This window comes from Alosa sapidissima, chromosome 13, assembly GCF_018492685.1.
Source record: "Alosa sapidissima isolate fAloSap1 chromosome 13, fAloSap1.pri, whole genome shotgun sequence".
NCBI lineage: Eukaryota > Metazoa > Chordata > Actinopteri > Clupeiformes > Clupeidae > Alosa > Alosa sapidissima.
In genome coordinates, this window is record NC_055969.1 from 6,582,213 (window position 1) to 6,596,961 (window position 14,749).

At 43.6% G+C, this 14,749-nt stretch overlaps 1 protein-coding gene across 1 annotated transcript; it reads left to right on the forward strand.

The window, feature by feature from the left end:
* The first annotated feature begins 4,618 nt into the window (after window positions 1–4,618).
* On the forward strand, window positions 4,619–6,445 carry LOC121680274. The gene is made up of 5 exons (XM_042059508.1): window positions 4,619–5,347; window positions 5,444–5,514; window positions 5,615–5,713; window positions 5,818–5,913; window positions 6,260–6,445. Exons 1-5 carry the CDS (start codon window positions 4,761–4,763, stop codon window positions 6,418–6,420), a joined length of 1,014 nt encoding a protein of 337 aa, XP_041915442.1. The 5' UTR covers window positions 4,619–4,760; the 3' UTR covers window positions 6,421–6,445.
* The last annotated feature ends 8,304 nt before the right edge of the window (window positions 6,446–14,749 follow it).

Here is a 14,749-nt window from a genome sequence, read left to right on the forward strand (position 1 = left end):
CAGGCTACTAAAGTACTTGTATTGATACATTTAATTCATCGCACTTTAATATGTATTATGAGGTCATTGTTTGCAGTTATGGTTCATTTTCCATTCTTTAATTCACATTCAATACTCATCAAGTATTTCTGAGGTCAGGGCAATCTGGTTTAGTAATCCAGCACATTGTTCATCATCTGTTACAACACATTCATCCACTTCCACACTTTCAGGTAAACTTAATTCAAGAGTAGGTTGCAAGGTCATTGGTTTAACATTACGATTCAATTCCTGGTCAGTTTCTTTCCTAATTTGCCTAATCATATTTTCTAGGTCAGAGAGATTACCTTGATAGCTAGCGCTGAATCTAGCCTTTCTGCGTTTTCGCCTGGTAAGACGTATTGGTTTTGTGCTACCGCTCTGTGGTCCTTATGGATGGTGTTCAGGCAACACGTCAAAAACAAATCATTTATTTCCTGTCTAGGTCTTCTTCCTCTTTTTTTTACTTCTTTTCACAAGTTCTGTGATTATGATAACATCTACAATACTACAATACAACTCTATTTACTTCCTTAAACTTTTCCATGAAATACATTATGCTAAAAGATTGCCAGTCAAGCTCTTCAGAGGATGTATCAATTATATCATAAAGCATTTAAGTAACACAACATAACATAGTAAGATTAAAGCTGCAGTTGGCAAGTCTGGCAGATTGAGGGGACTTAGCCAAAATTTTGAATGTTTACAACTCTCATGCCCCTCCCCCACTACCATGGGCGGATTATGAACTTTCGAGCTCCTGGGCCCAGATGTATTAAGGGCCCCCCAGTTATTGTCACATTTGGGAGGGGGGGTTTGGGGGTCCTCCCCCGAAAGTGTTTAATTTGTTTGATGTGATTTCCTGTATTCTGGTGCATTTTGGGGATGGACAACACTAAATTCAATCAGATTCATAGCCTACATCCTGATGTGTTGATATTGAGGCAATGATTCCATGCAAAGGCTTGGGCTTCAGGGCCCCCTGACCCCTTGGGCCCCTGAGCCTGGGCCCGGTAGGCCCGTGCAGTAATCCATCCCTGCCCACTACCACCGAGCACCCTCTCATCGAGTTTGTGCTTGTCAGAACGCACCAGACTGTGATTGACAGTCAGATCTCACAAAGCCCTGCTCTGATTGGACCAGAAGAACCGGGAGCTGTGGATTTTTGCAAAACAAATAACAAGCTCTAGGTGGAGATAGAAGTGCAGGTTTTTTTCTAAAACCGGCTGATTTATGTTGTTCAGTCGGAGCACAGTGTCGGTTTCAGTGAATATGATCAAAACAATCTTGCCAACTGCAGCTTTAGCTAATATGACTAGCAACATTGTCTCTGTTCCAACCATATCATAAAGATTGAATATGTGAATTGTTACCATCAAACCAGAGAGGTTTTGTAATTTAATAGAATCAGACTGAAGCACTCGATGTGCTCCAGCCAGTCCTAAGATCAGAGCCTAGATCAAATGTAGGCTACATTGAAAGGACTTACTGGTCTGTTATGGTTATAATGTTCGGTTAGGCGGTTAGGTAAGTGTTTATTATGACCGCCGCGCAGCGAAGTGGCGGTCATATAGGTTTAGTCAGATTTTTTTTTCTTTTTTTTTTTCGCATGTCCAAATTTCCGTCAAGGATTCCCGGGACACTGAAAGACCGGGGTACACGAAACTTGGTGGGCATGTAACCCCACATGGATAGCATGGAACCATCGTTTTTCGTTTTGATCTGTAGCCCCCCCGCTGGACTGGACCCCCCGAAAGGAGGGTAGGGCAGACACAGTTTTCTGTGAATATCTTGAGAACCGTAGGGCCTAGGATGACCAATTTTTTCTGTATGTTTGCCTCCAGGGGTCATGTTAACCCATTCCATGTGCACACATGTGCATAAACAGATACACACGCACACACATACATTCACAGTAATCATACGTATGACACATACTCACACAGTAGACATATGTACACATGCATGTACATGCACAAACACACATACGCAGACAAACACACAAGCACACACACACACACACATAAACATAAACGTGTGCACGCACACATGCACACAATTCAAGAATTTCTCAGAATTATGAACAGGCAAGATGGGGGTGGGGTTGTATAAAATCAATTTTACATGTGAAATCTATGAACTAATCATGTTTTGGTACTTGTTGTCTAGCAGATACCAGTGAGAATTGAGTGTGGATAATGCAATTTAGTGAGACAGTTAGAATCATATAGGCCTTTCAGCGTGATTTATTTTTGTGGAACAAATGTGCTGGACTGGGCGGTGGTCATATTTTGACTCTAACCTCTAACTCTAGACTCTAACTCTAACCTAGTTCTAACCTTGATATAGTGCACATGCATTCAGTGTTGGCAATTCATTCAAGAGTTTGTCATGGTCATTGTTCTTGACATTATGTCAAAATAGACATGATAGTCGTGATAGCTCAAAATAGTGCAGGGGCAGGTTCCCAAGAACAAAACCATTCCTCTTATCAGGTTTGGAAGGAGAGTACACACAGATTTATTATTATTATTATTATTATTATTATTATTATGTTTATGTCTTCCATGTGTTTTCTGTTTTCTGTTTGTGGTGTGTGATGTAATGCCCTACAATGTACACTATATGGACAATTGTATTAGTATTGCGTGTTTTTGTTTCTCAATGTCAAAGTCTCAATGGAGCAACTAAATGGACGCAAAAGAAATTTTGGACCTGTCTGACAAATAAAGTATTATCTTATCTTATCTTAGATTCACAGACATGCCTTGAGTCATTTTTAGTTTTAGTGAAAACGATTGATTAAAATAGACTGAAGCGAGTTTCATGTGTTATTTACAGAACTATGACAGCTGAGAATTATAATGAATGTTGTGAGCCCAGTTCACTTAGTTTAGTGATCAGTTTGGAGGGGATGATGGTGTTGAATGGTGAACTAAAGTCAATGAACAGCATTCTCACATAGGTGTTGCTATTGTCAAGGTGGGACCGGGCAGAGTGAAGTGCCCTAGAGATGGCATCCTCTGTGCTCCTGTTCTGACGGTAGGTAAATTGGAAGGGGTCAAGTGAAGGTGCTAAGCAGGTCTTGAGATGGGCCAGGACCAGCTTCTTGAAGCACTTCATGATGATGGGGGTGAGTGTAATGGACAGTAACAATTAAAGTAATGTAAATTAGGTGAAATTCCACATGTCTTTGCACGTGTACAACTCATTCAACTCATTCAACTTCATGCAGCACTGCTCAGATCTCAGAATATAATAAAAAAGAATAATTTTGAACTTGACCTTAGCCAGCGTTAGGATTTAGGTATGACATACATATTAATACATCATTAAAAAAAAAATCTAAACCTTGATTCAGGCTAATTTTATATAGGCTAACACACAACATATTTCCCATCACATATCAAAACAATAAACCATTTTAATGAACAAACTCTGTAATGCAGTCTCTGAAAACATTGTGTATTGACCTAACCTATAACTGGCCTGGGCTCAAGCCCGCACAAACTCACAGGACTCACAGGAGGTCTAAACTCACAGGACTCACAGGACTCACAGGAGGCTAAAACCCAGGATGCTATGTCTGCTGCCATTAATAAACTAAGTGTATGCTGAACAGATCAGATGGGGATATATATCTTGATCATTGAATTAAGATCCAGTAAGTCTCCTTTAGGCCAAAGTGAGAGATTTAAATTTAATTCTGGCCACAGTGAGGAGCCAATGATGGAGAATAACTAGGAGAGGAGTTACATGTGTCCTCTTTGGCTGATTGAAGACAGGAGTGCTGCAGCATTCTGAATCAGTTGTAACGATCTTACTACACTAGCACGTAGGCAAACAATGAATTACAATAGTCCAGCGAGATAACCATGCCCTGTACAAGAAGTTGTGTGGAATCTTGTGTCAGATAAGATCTGATCTTCCTAATGATGTAAAGGATAAACCGACATGATTTTGCAATTGAGGCTACATGCTCAGAGAAGTTAAGTCGGTCATCAATTATGACCAGGTTACGTGCCAATCTAGTTAAACCCTCTACTGTCCTGCTTGGCTCCTCAGATCCACCATCCTGGGTCTTTTGGCTATTCCAGAGTAAAGAATAACCAATCTTTTCCAGTTAGGGCCTCTAAACTCTGGAACAGCCCTTTCAACATGTATTCTGCACCGTCAGTGTCAGGCTTTATTATCTGCCCTTAAGACACACTTACAAAATAGAGTTTCTTCAGTGAGGGGTTCATTCTATGTTTTCTTTTATTTCACTTTTTTTTATTTTATCATTATTTAATTTACTGTATTTTTGTTATTACTGCCTTTTCTTCGTGCACAGTACATAAACGGCACAGCGTAACACAGTACATTTTTTTTGTATTTTCCTTTTAATCTATTTAAATTAGTGGTTCTGAAATGTTGTTGTTGTTGTAAAGCACTGTGTGCTAAAAATTGCTTGAAAAGTGCTATGTAAATATAAATTATAATTATTATTATTAGGCTATTATATAGTCTACAAAGCTGAATAAACAAAACCTCATCAGGCATACTCTGCATTTTTCTTTGCATTCATCAATTATGCTGAGAGTTCTGCTTTGAACATTCAAACAAAATACTTTGACACAGACTGATACACAGACGGCATTAGGGAAAAAATTCTTCCTGCTATTGCTTCTTTTTTTCCATTATTTCACAGTTTTGAATTAAGATTAAAAGTAAAACATAAGAAGGGACTCAAAGGGCTGAATATGGAGTCCCGTGGATGCTTCATGGATGCTCTGAGATCTCTCTGGGCCAGCATCAGGAGCAAGGTCAGTAAAAGAGGAACCAAACAGCGCCGCAGAAACTTGCGCATTAGCAAGATGCAGGCCATGGAGAGGATGGACCGGAAGTGGAACAGGAGACTGAATAAAAAAGTGAAATCAGAGAAAAAGTCTGGATACAAGACCTCCAAGCAGGACAGGGGAAGAGCTCGACTTGTGGCCTCTGGATGGAAGCCGAGGGGGGAAGAGGGCAAGCCAGCAAGGAGCAAAGTCCAGAAAAAGATGGACATCACCCTGCAGGCTTTGCAGGAGTCTCGGAAACCCCTGAAGGTCCAGCTGAGAGCCCAGAGGCCCCACTATCTGGGTGACATGGAGAACGTGGAAAAGGAGAAGTCCAACCAGGACTACAAGACTGATGAGGGCTCACAGGTGCAGGCCGAGGCACCAAGGGAGATGAACTGCGGTCATGGAGACGCAAAGACTTTCCCTGAGGGGAAAAAAGGCCTGCATCCAGAAATGGCAGGATATGATCCTGGGATGGACACCAGTCGTCCAGGAAAACATGGAGAAGTGTAAGTGAACTTGAGAAAAAGATTAAAAATACAATATACGATCACGTAGAATGCTTTAGTGTAATTCAGCAATTCTTTGTCTGATCTTTTCCTCAGGCTGTGCAGCCAGAGATGGCAGAACATGGTCCTGCAGGGGGCACCAGCCATCCAGGACAAAACGGGGACACGTAAGTGAAAAAGTGGACTAGAATCAACACATTTGTATTTCAGAATGGTTTAGGTTAATGTTTGGGCTGAACCTCAATAATGAAGCATGTTTTATATTAGAGAGTCCTGCCTGTGATGGTGAGGAGGAACCTGTGGAGGGAAGGGAGCAGGAGATGAGCCTGGCTGAGCAAACGGAACTCCCTGTCCCTGTGGAAATGAGTGAGTTGAGGACACTAAAAAAAAGGATCTGGAATAGAATTGGAATTGGAAACCAAGCTGTACCATGTAACTGATATGTATTTGGAATGAATGAATTTTGATAGGCACTGAGTCCAGCAGCCCAACTTTGCCTGAACTGGACAATGATGACTTGGAGGACGAAGTACAAATTGAGAACACAGAGGAGGGAGATGTCCAAGGTATGAAGCTGCTCAAACAAGCAGACATTCAAGGGAAAAAACTTTTTAACCCTTAAAGGAGTACCGTCACACTGGTGTGACAGGAATGTTGAGAAATGAACGTTCTAAAGAATATCTGGGTTCATTGAATTCAACATAGAATTTTAGAACCTTCAATTGTTGCGGAACATAGAACGTTCAAAAACCTACACCTTTAAGGGTTAAGAGTCAAACAGAAATATTACAAATGAACAAAAAGAGGTTAAAAAATCTCTGGATTTAGAAATGAATAGCTATTAGGATGCCCCATAACCCAGGGTACAGCACAGTTGAATTAATACATGTCCTCTTTTACATTATGGCACAGGATATCTTGCAAAGGACGAACACCTGTCTCCATTTGTAAGACTGGATGGCAACAATGAGGCATCAGAAGACTACACCTGTGTCCATTATTATTACTACCGTTTGATTAGTTATTTTATTATTTTATTTTGGATTATTATTTCCCTTTATTTCCCTCACTGATAAATCAAATAAAGTATTTTGGCCAATAAAGATATTGCTGAATTGTACTCGATATTCACTCAAACAAAATTATCCAAGTCCAGTATCTGTAATTTATATTTTATAACCATTTTGTAAGGCCCATGAAAAACATGAGAAATATTATTTTATACATTAAATATGAATCGGAAATAATGCCCGTTCCTGTGTGTGTGTGTGTGTGTGTGTGTGTGTGTGTGTTTAATGATGGTAAAAAAAAAAAAATACAAATTACAAATTACAGTTTTGATGAAAAGTAATTTCATAGATTGTATTTCAAAAATCCAAGGTCCATTCCAAGGTGAAATGACTTGCAAGGGATAAAGAACTTGGCAGCACATTTGTAACCTGACTCTAGCCAGATGAATTTCGTTCCGCTTAGCTCCGCCTAGCTTCACTCACATCCATCTGGGACCTTTTCCATTAAGAGTGATTTCTGCAACCGATTTTATGGTACAGCCAATCAGGACGCAGGGCGGGAGTTTCATAGATGTGACATAGCGTAGAAGTGACTGTGAGACTGTTATCAGCATCACGGGTTGGCTTTGATGTGAGTGGTTGAAGTAGCACGTCAATAGATGACGGACAAGTGGCTTATTCAATCATATGCAAGCATTTTTTGATTAGGCCCAGCCTTCTGAAGCAACACGGAACCCAAGGCCCAGCCTTCTGAAGCAACACGGAACGAAATTCATCTGGCGAGAGTCAGGTTAGCACATTTGGGCATTGAGCCAAAAAGGACAATTGTAACTCCTCTTCTAGTCAACATTCTCTGGCTTCCATAAGCTGCTAAAATTAAATTTAAAACTGTCAGTCTTCTCTGTAGGACAGCCACTGCTTCATCACCATCCTAAATAATATGGTACAGACTTACAATATTGAACTGATGAACTTGATTGGCCTACACAGAGTCCAGAGTCCTGTCCTCAACCCTACAGTATAGAAGAAAGTGGTTGAAGAAGGAGGTAGAGGAGGGAAGAGAGATAAGTGGAGAAGAAAGAAGGAAAGGATAGGGAAGTAGCCTGGCGGGCCATCCTATATCATTGAAAAGTATAGTCTGGAATCGAGCCATTCACCTCGCTTAATCCAAGGGGCGGGCAGAGAATTGTCTTTCAAACTGCCTAGGCATGCAATAGGCCAGCGCTACGACCATATCCGTATCCGGTCGGCAAAACGGCAAATACATCCTTCTTCGAAAGGAATGACTTAAGTGCATTGTGTGGCTCAACTTTCAAAGAAAAGCACAAGTCCAACTCCTCCAAAGTTGACGCCAACGCCGATTCAAACAACCGCTCTTTGTTCGCCATAGCCACCTTCCTTGTTGTTCACCGTCGCAGGACTGTCGTTATCCTGTTAAGCCCGCCTTAAGACTCTCTAACAAAATAGAGTGCTGTGATTGGATAACATCCACAATGTTAGCCAATAGAAATTCCTATGGTTTGCTACTAGACATACAGGCTGAGCAAATTAATTTGCCGCCGCTAGGGTGCGTCTAGATTTCTAGGCTAATAGGGAAGAGCATGGTAGTGCGCATTATGTGTGTCAGGTTGTCAGAGCACTTTAAGAGAAGGTATCCTTGGAATAGTTGGGTCTTCAAGAGTTTTTTGAAGATAGGGAGGGACGCTCCTAATCTGGTGGCACTTGGCAGATCATTCCACCATCGGGGGACCACAGATGCGAATAGTCTGGATTGTGTGGGGGCGGCAGGCACAGACGACGTTCTTTGGAGGAGCGCAGTGGTCGAGGGGTAACATAATCATTTAGCCTATGGGAGCACTGGGTTGTATCCATATCCAAATTATTCATATCAGTCTTATGTGTTGCTTTTGGTTTGAGCTTTCCTGTTGTTTTGAAGTGTCTGTCATACATGTTGATGTGATTTTATTGCCTAATTCTATGCCTAATGGCTATCCCAACTTAGTTATGGTGAAATGTGTTAAGGTGGCCGCGGGGCAGGGATGCATCACTGAACGGGGCTACCAGGCCAAGGCCTCGGGGGCCCTGAAGCTCAAGCCTCTGCGTAAGTCACTACTAAGTTCTCAACCCCTGATATCTGAATAAGGCCCCTCAGTCAAATAACACAGGTTATGTTATATGTGATATGTCTAAATAGGGCCCCTCATATACTATGGATTATATTATTCACTCCTGTTATCTGAATGGGGCCCCTCAGTCAAATAAGTGGCTCATAATCGGTCCATGCCGCGGGCTAAAAGATTGGTCTTGTATTCCAGCGCAATCAATAAATTAATTGTACATTATAAAGTAACTTTTCCATTATATTAGTTGTTCTTTATATAAATCAGGGATTATACATCAGGGGACAGATATTTTTAAAAAATGGCATTTTTTTTGCTGTGCGCGATGATTTCACTGAATCTCACTCCAGCCAAACACTTTGAAGATGATTGAATGAAGAATTTTTCGATATCTGTGGGTGCCTGCATCAAGGGCTTGTGGTTTGTCTGGGTATGTTGCTGATCACATTATAAACAGCCACAAGTTTGTTGGTATTTGTTGGTAGAGAACCATCATGAGAGTGGAGGGGGATGGGTCTGGGATGCCAGACACCACTGTTGAGCCTTCTGGAGGTGTGGATCTTTTTCAACGAAACTCCGATTAAAGAAGGTACCTGCTTGATAACCCCAGTGAAATGCTCACAAAGGCTACTCTTTTAGTGATTTTATTAGGAAGTGTCAGTGTTGGTGAGACTCTGTGCCTGTGTACATTCCTCTCTTTGAGAGTTGGTCTGTGAATATGAATGCAGTGTAATTGTATGACCATTAGTAACTGTGCATGACTGTATGCAAGTGTGTATGTGTTTGTGTGTGTGTGTGTCTGCTTGATAACCCCAGTGAAATGCTCATGAAGGCTCTCTCTGTAGGTGATTTTATTCGGAAATGTAATTTATTTCTTTGTGTATAGGTGGCAGCATCATGTGCCATGTGTGATGTGAAACAATGAATTCAAGTCAGAAATAATAATAAAATAATAATTGCATTTAATTAAATTATAGAATTATAAAAATGAATTCATGACAATAAATATCCTTTTTAGTTAATAAAACAAAAATAAGAATTCTTCTTTTGTTTCAGTCGTCCAGTCCGGTCTCCCACCAGGTGTCCTCCCTCGGCCACGGCTCATGTGGCAGGTGCTTACGGTTGGCCAGCACACTGCAGTCCATGGCACTGCGTGTGATCTTGGCGGCCTTGTCCCTCTTCCACTTGGCCTCGCGCTTCATGGCCTCTCTCTCGGTGCGGTTCTCGGTGGTGATGGTCTCGGAGAACTCCCGGCAGTGGAAGCGCAGGGGTGCAGCGGGGGGTGGCCGGTTGATGAGGGTGACGGGGAACATGCCAGGGTACTCGGGCTTCAGGTAGACAATCTTCTCTCCTGCCATGGGCGTGGTTCTTGAAGTGGGGCACCTTGTAGGGGTGTAGTTGGCGGGCAGGTGTTGATGGTCTCTGGGCCCTTCTCTCTGGTACGGGTGCGGAAGGCTTGCTTTGACCGGGAGCTGGGTAGTGTTGCTGGTCAGCGTTAGAGTGCGCAGGTGCATGATCCGGCACGTTGCTTGGTTTTGGCCAGTCCTGAGACTTCTTGGCAGCCTCCTTTGGAGTTTGTTTTGGGGGCTTGAGTTTCTGAAGCTCGTCTCTGAGCCTAGAGAAGACTTGAGCACAGCGCATCAACTGCTCTCCAAGATTGCTTTTGGGTTGCAGACCAATGGGCATCTCGTCGGCCTTCTTGCTCTTGGAGGAGTCTTTGTGCTGACCCTTTGCCTCATCGTCAGGCACCTTTGAGCTGTCTTCTTTCCTGTCTGTGTCTGGCCCCTCCTTCTCTCCATCACCAGACTTGGTTGTTTTCTCGATCGGCTTGTCGCCTTCTTGTGCCGTTTCTCCTTCCTCTCTTTCTCACCCTTGCCATGCTTGCGTTTTCTCTTCTTGTCTTTGCACCTGTCAGCATTCTCTGGGACGCTGTTGCTCGGTTTCTTGGGCAGTTTGGCTTCTGCCTTGCCCACCTCAACCGGAGCAGTCTTCAGTACCTGTTGGGAGGCATTTGTGTCTGCAGGTTTGGCCTCAGCATCCTCCATGGCACCATGCAGCTGCTGTATCTTGGTGTCACCCTGACTTTTGGGCTTGACCACCAGGGTGTCCTTTGAACCGCTGGTGCCTGGTTGCTGGGGTTCAATCTTGACGTTTGGCTGGCCATCCTGTGCCTGTTTGGCTTCTGCAACCGCTGTGGATGAGCTTTCCTCTGGCTTTAGTGACTCAGTAGTCACACCGCTTGGGGCACACACGGCCACTTCAGCGGGAGCCTGGCTCTCCTGCTGGCTCTCCTGGGCTGGAAGCTTTGCCATTGGGGCTGGTCTCATCAGTCCAGTGGTGCTCAGTCCAGCAGCCAGCTCCTCAATTGATGGCAACTGTGGCATGCTGATGAGCTGAGCAAGTTTGCTTGGTGCTGGCACTGGATTGAAGGGCACGGTGGTGCCATGCACTAAGCCAGTGGAATCCATCGGCATCAAGGGTGATTGTAGATATGGATCAGAGGGCATAGAGGTGCCATGAGGTAGGCCTCCGTTGTCCACCAACATGAAGGGTGCCTGCAACCGTGGGTCGAAAGGCACAGCAGTACCACGCTGCTGCCCGTTGGCATCCACATACATGATGGGGGCTTGGATGTGTGGACCATAGGGCACAGGGACACTATACTGTGGGCCTGCACCACCCATAGCCACAAGGGGCGCTTGCAGCTGTGGATGGAAGGTCACAGAAGTGCCACGCTGTTGACCACTAGGATCCACAAACATCACAGGGCCTTGTGGCAAGGGATCGAAGGCTACAGATCCATCCTGGAGGGTTATCCCTTGGTATCCCTGAGAAGGGTTAGGGTAGAAGACTGGGATCTCGGTGACAGGCAGGAACTGCGGCAGAGCAGTGGGGTTGCGAACAGCCCATGGTTTTGCTGGGGCTGATATCCATACTCTGGCCAAATCACTGGCTGATTGATGACTCCAGAGCCAGGAGTAGGGGCTATTAGGGGGCAAATGGTACAATGGTGATGAGGATTCAAAATGATATTCAATAAACTATTGTGGTGAACAAAAATAATGTCATAATAAATAACATTATTTAGATATTTTTTATGTAGAAAATAAGAACCAACACCTACCCACACCTTGGAAATAGGTGCCTCCTGCCTGATTGGTAAGGATGTGCTGTACACCTAAAAGAAGGAAAAATAGATTAATTCATTGACTGAATCACGTGGATTAGACAACAAATGAAATAATTTAAGACCTAAAAATACCTTGATCTTGGTGAAAGCCATCTTGGGTATAGTTGGAGTAATTACATTGAAAATTCATGGTAATCTCACATTACAAATCACAGTGTATCTCTCAGCAAGTGAAATCTGTGTTAAAGATTGCCTTGTGAATGAATGAGAGAATTTTTCAAACATGAACATTCTACTTCTACATATCATGTTTATCTTCTACTAGGATGATCAAGCATGACAGGGCAGGGACTGAGCCTGTAATTCAGTGTGCATTGTAGGTGCTCTATGAGAGTGAGTGTCATGGTGATGGTGCAAATAAGTAAGTCCGACAGTGCCGGGGGTGGGGCTTACAACTGGAAAATAAACTGGACTGGTCAGCCAATACTGAAGCACTCTACAAGAAAGGGCAGAGCAGGCTGTACTTCCTGAGGAGGCTGCGGTCCTTCAATGTCTGCAGTAAGCTCCTCAGGATGTTTACCAGTCTGTTGTTGCCAGCGTCCTCTACTATGCTGTGGTATGCTGGGGAGGAAGCACAAAGAAGAAGGATGCTGGGAGACTAGATAGGCTGGTAAGGAAAGCTGGCTCTGTAGTGGGAGCCGAACTGGAGTGCATCACTTCAATATTAGACAAAAGGACCCTGAACAAACTGATCAGCATCTTGGACAATGAATGTCATCCACTACACAGCACTATTGTAAAGCAGAAGAGCCTGATCAGCTGGAGACTTCGCTCACTGTCATGCACAACTAAGTCTGACAGACTGAGGAAGTCATTTGTCCCCAGGGCCATTGCACTCACTGTTCAACGCTTCACTTAAGGGTAGAGGAGAGATAGACTTCTCTGCAGGGGCATGCAGAGACCTTTGAAGGGGCAGGGGCTCAAATTTAAAAAAAGGGCACATGGAACAAAATGTTCTTGTCTACACAGAGATCATAGGCTATAAGTGTAACCCCTTCTTAACGGGTGTGTGCACAGGCACTATTACAATACATAAACAATTAATTAAATGGCGCAAACAGGATCCTGAAGGTCTCAGCGGTGGAATGGTGAGCTGGCTGAGATTCCTGAATACCAGTAGGCTAACAATTACAGACAATAAATTCAATTGAATAGCGCGGTGCCTCCACTGTAAAAATACTACACTTACCGTATAGCTCGTGTATAGTGCATTCCTACAGAATTTAAATAATCAATGTGAAAATAATAAGACTAGTGGTGAAGGTAATAATAATAATAATAATAATACATTTTATTTAAAGAACGCCTTTCAGGACACTCAAGGTCGCTTTACAGATAAAACAAATAGAAGGGGAAAAAAAAAATATATATATATATATCAAAAAAGGAGAAAAATATATATAGTCCATTTAGCCATATCACAGTCCATAGGCTAGTCTGAAGAGATACGTTTTCAGTTCCTTTTTAAACTGGGCAGTGGATTCACACTGCCTGATGTTGTTTGGAAGTGAGTTCCATAGCTTTGGGGCTGTGTGGGAGAACGCTCTCTCTCCCATGGTGCTGAGGTTCATCTTGGGCACCTTGAGCAGACCAGCTGATGAGGATCGCAGTGAGCGGGAAGGGGTGTAGCTCTCTAAGAGGTCGGTTATATAATTGGGAGCAAGGTTATGCAGGGCCTTATATGTCAACAGTAAGATCTTAAACTGGACTCTCTGGATAACTGGTAACCAGTGTAGCTGCAACAGTACAGGTGTTATGTGGCCTGTGGACTTTGTGCCTGTTACTATCCTGGCTGCAGAGTTCTGGATTATTTGTAGGTGGTGGAGTGATTTCTGTGGAATGCCAGAGAAGATGGAATTGCAGTAATCAATGCGGGATGTAACATAGGCGTTTACAAGTACTTCTGCACTCTGCTGACTGAGGGAGGGGCGCAGTGTTGCGATGTTACACAGATGGAAAAAGGCACTGCGAGACACACTGTTAATATGGGCAGTGAATGAAAGTGTGCTGTCTAGTATAACACCAAGACTCTTCACCTTGGTGGAGCAGGCAATGTTGGAGCCATCTATAGATAGGGAGAGTCTGTTTTCCATCTTTGCCAGCGTTGTTTTTGAGCCAACAACAAGTAATTCAGTCTTGTTACTGTTCAGTTTCAGGTAGTTGTTAGTCATCCACAGATTTATATCATGCAGACAGGCAGTCATCGCAGCAGGATGAAGGGAGGCAGTCGGTTTGGTGGACATATAAAGCTGGGTGTCATCAGCATAGCAGTGAAACTGAACACCATGTTGCCTCAGGATATTTCCCAGTGGGAGGAGGTAGATGATGAAGAGCAGGGGCCCCAGAACAGACCCCTGTGGCACTCCCTTTGTGACAGCAGCACTCTCCGACTTGTGGTCCAAAATCTGGACAAGCTGTGTCCTGCCAGAGAGATAGGAGGTGAACCATTGATGAACACTGCCCTGCACTCCAATGCTGGTAAGACGCTCCAGAAGCAGCTGATAGTAGTTAAATGAATTGCCAATACACCCAAAGTATAATGAAATATAATAATCAAATATTTATTTAATAATAATTAGCCACGTAATAAAAGTGACAACCCAATAGCTGAGAAATGTCAGCGAGCGAACAGTTCACTCAAGGGGAAAACCGAACGTTAACGAATGGTAACGTTAAAGGTTAAGCTAAACAGAGACCAGTGTGGAAGACAATACAATATACACAAGTCAAGTTAAATCACAAGAATATACCAATCACAACAGTATTATTAATCATATATAATCAAATAAAACCCCAACCCCCCCCCCCCCCCCCCCCAAGCACTGGCCGTTGGAGCTCGGTGGTGCACAGGACGGCAGCTCTCTGAGCTGCAGGCAGGACAGCAACCGCTGAACGGCTCTCCAACTCGCCGGTGATCCAAGCAGAGACGAGAACGTGTGTGTGTGTGTCAGTGTAAGTGCAGTTGACGTTACTCACGACCGATCACTCAGAACCGGGAGATTCCGCTCAGTCCTGACACAGAGGAATTGGAGGCAGCTATGTCCCAGCTAGCCGAGGATGCGACTCCGGTGGAGGATATTGC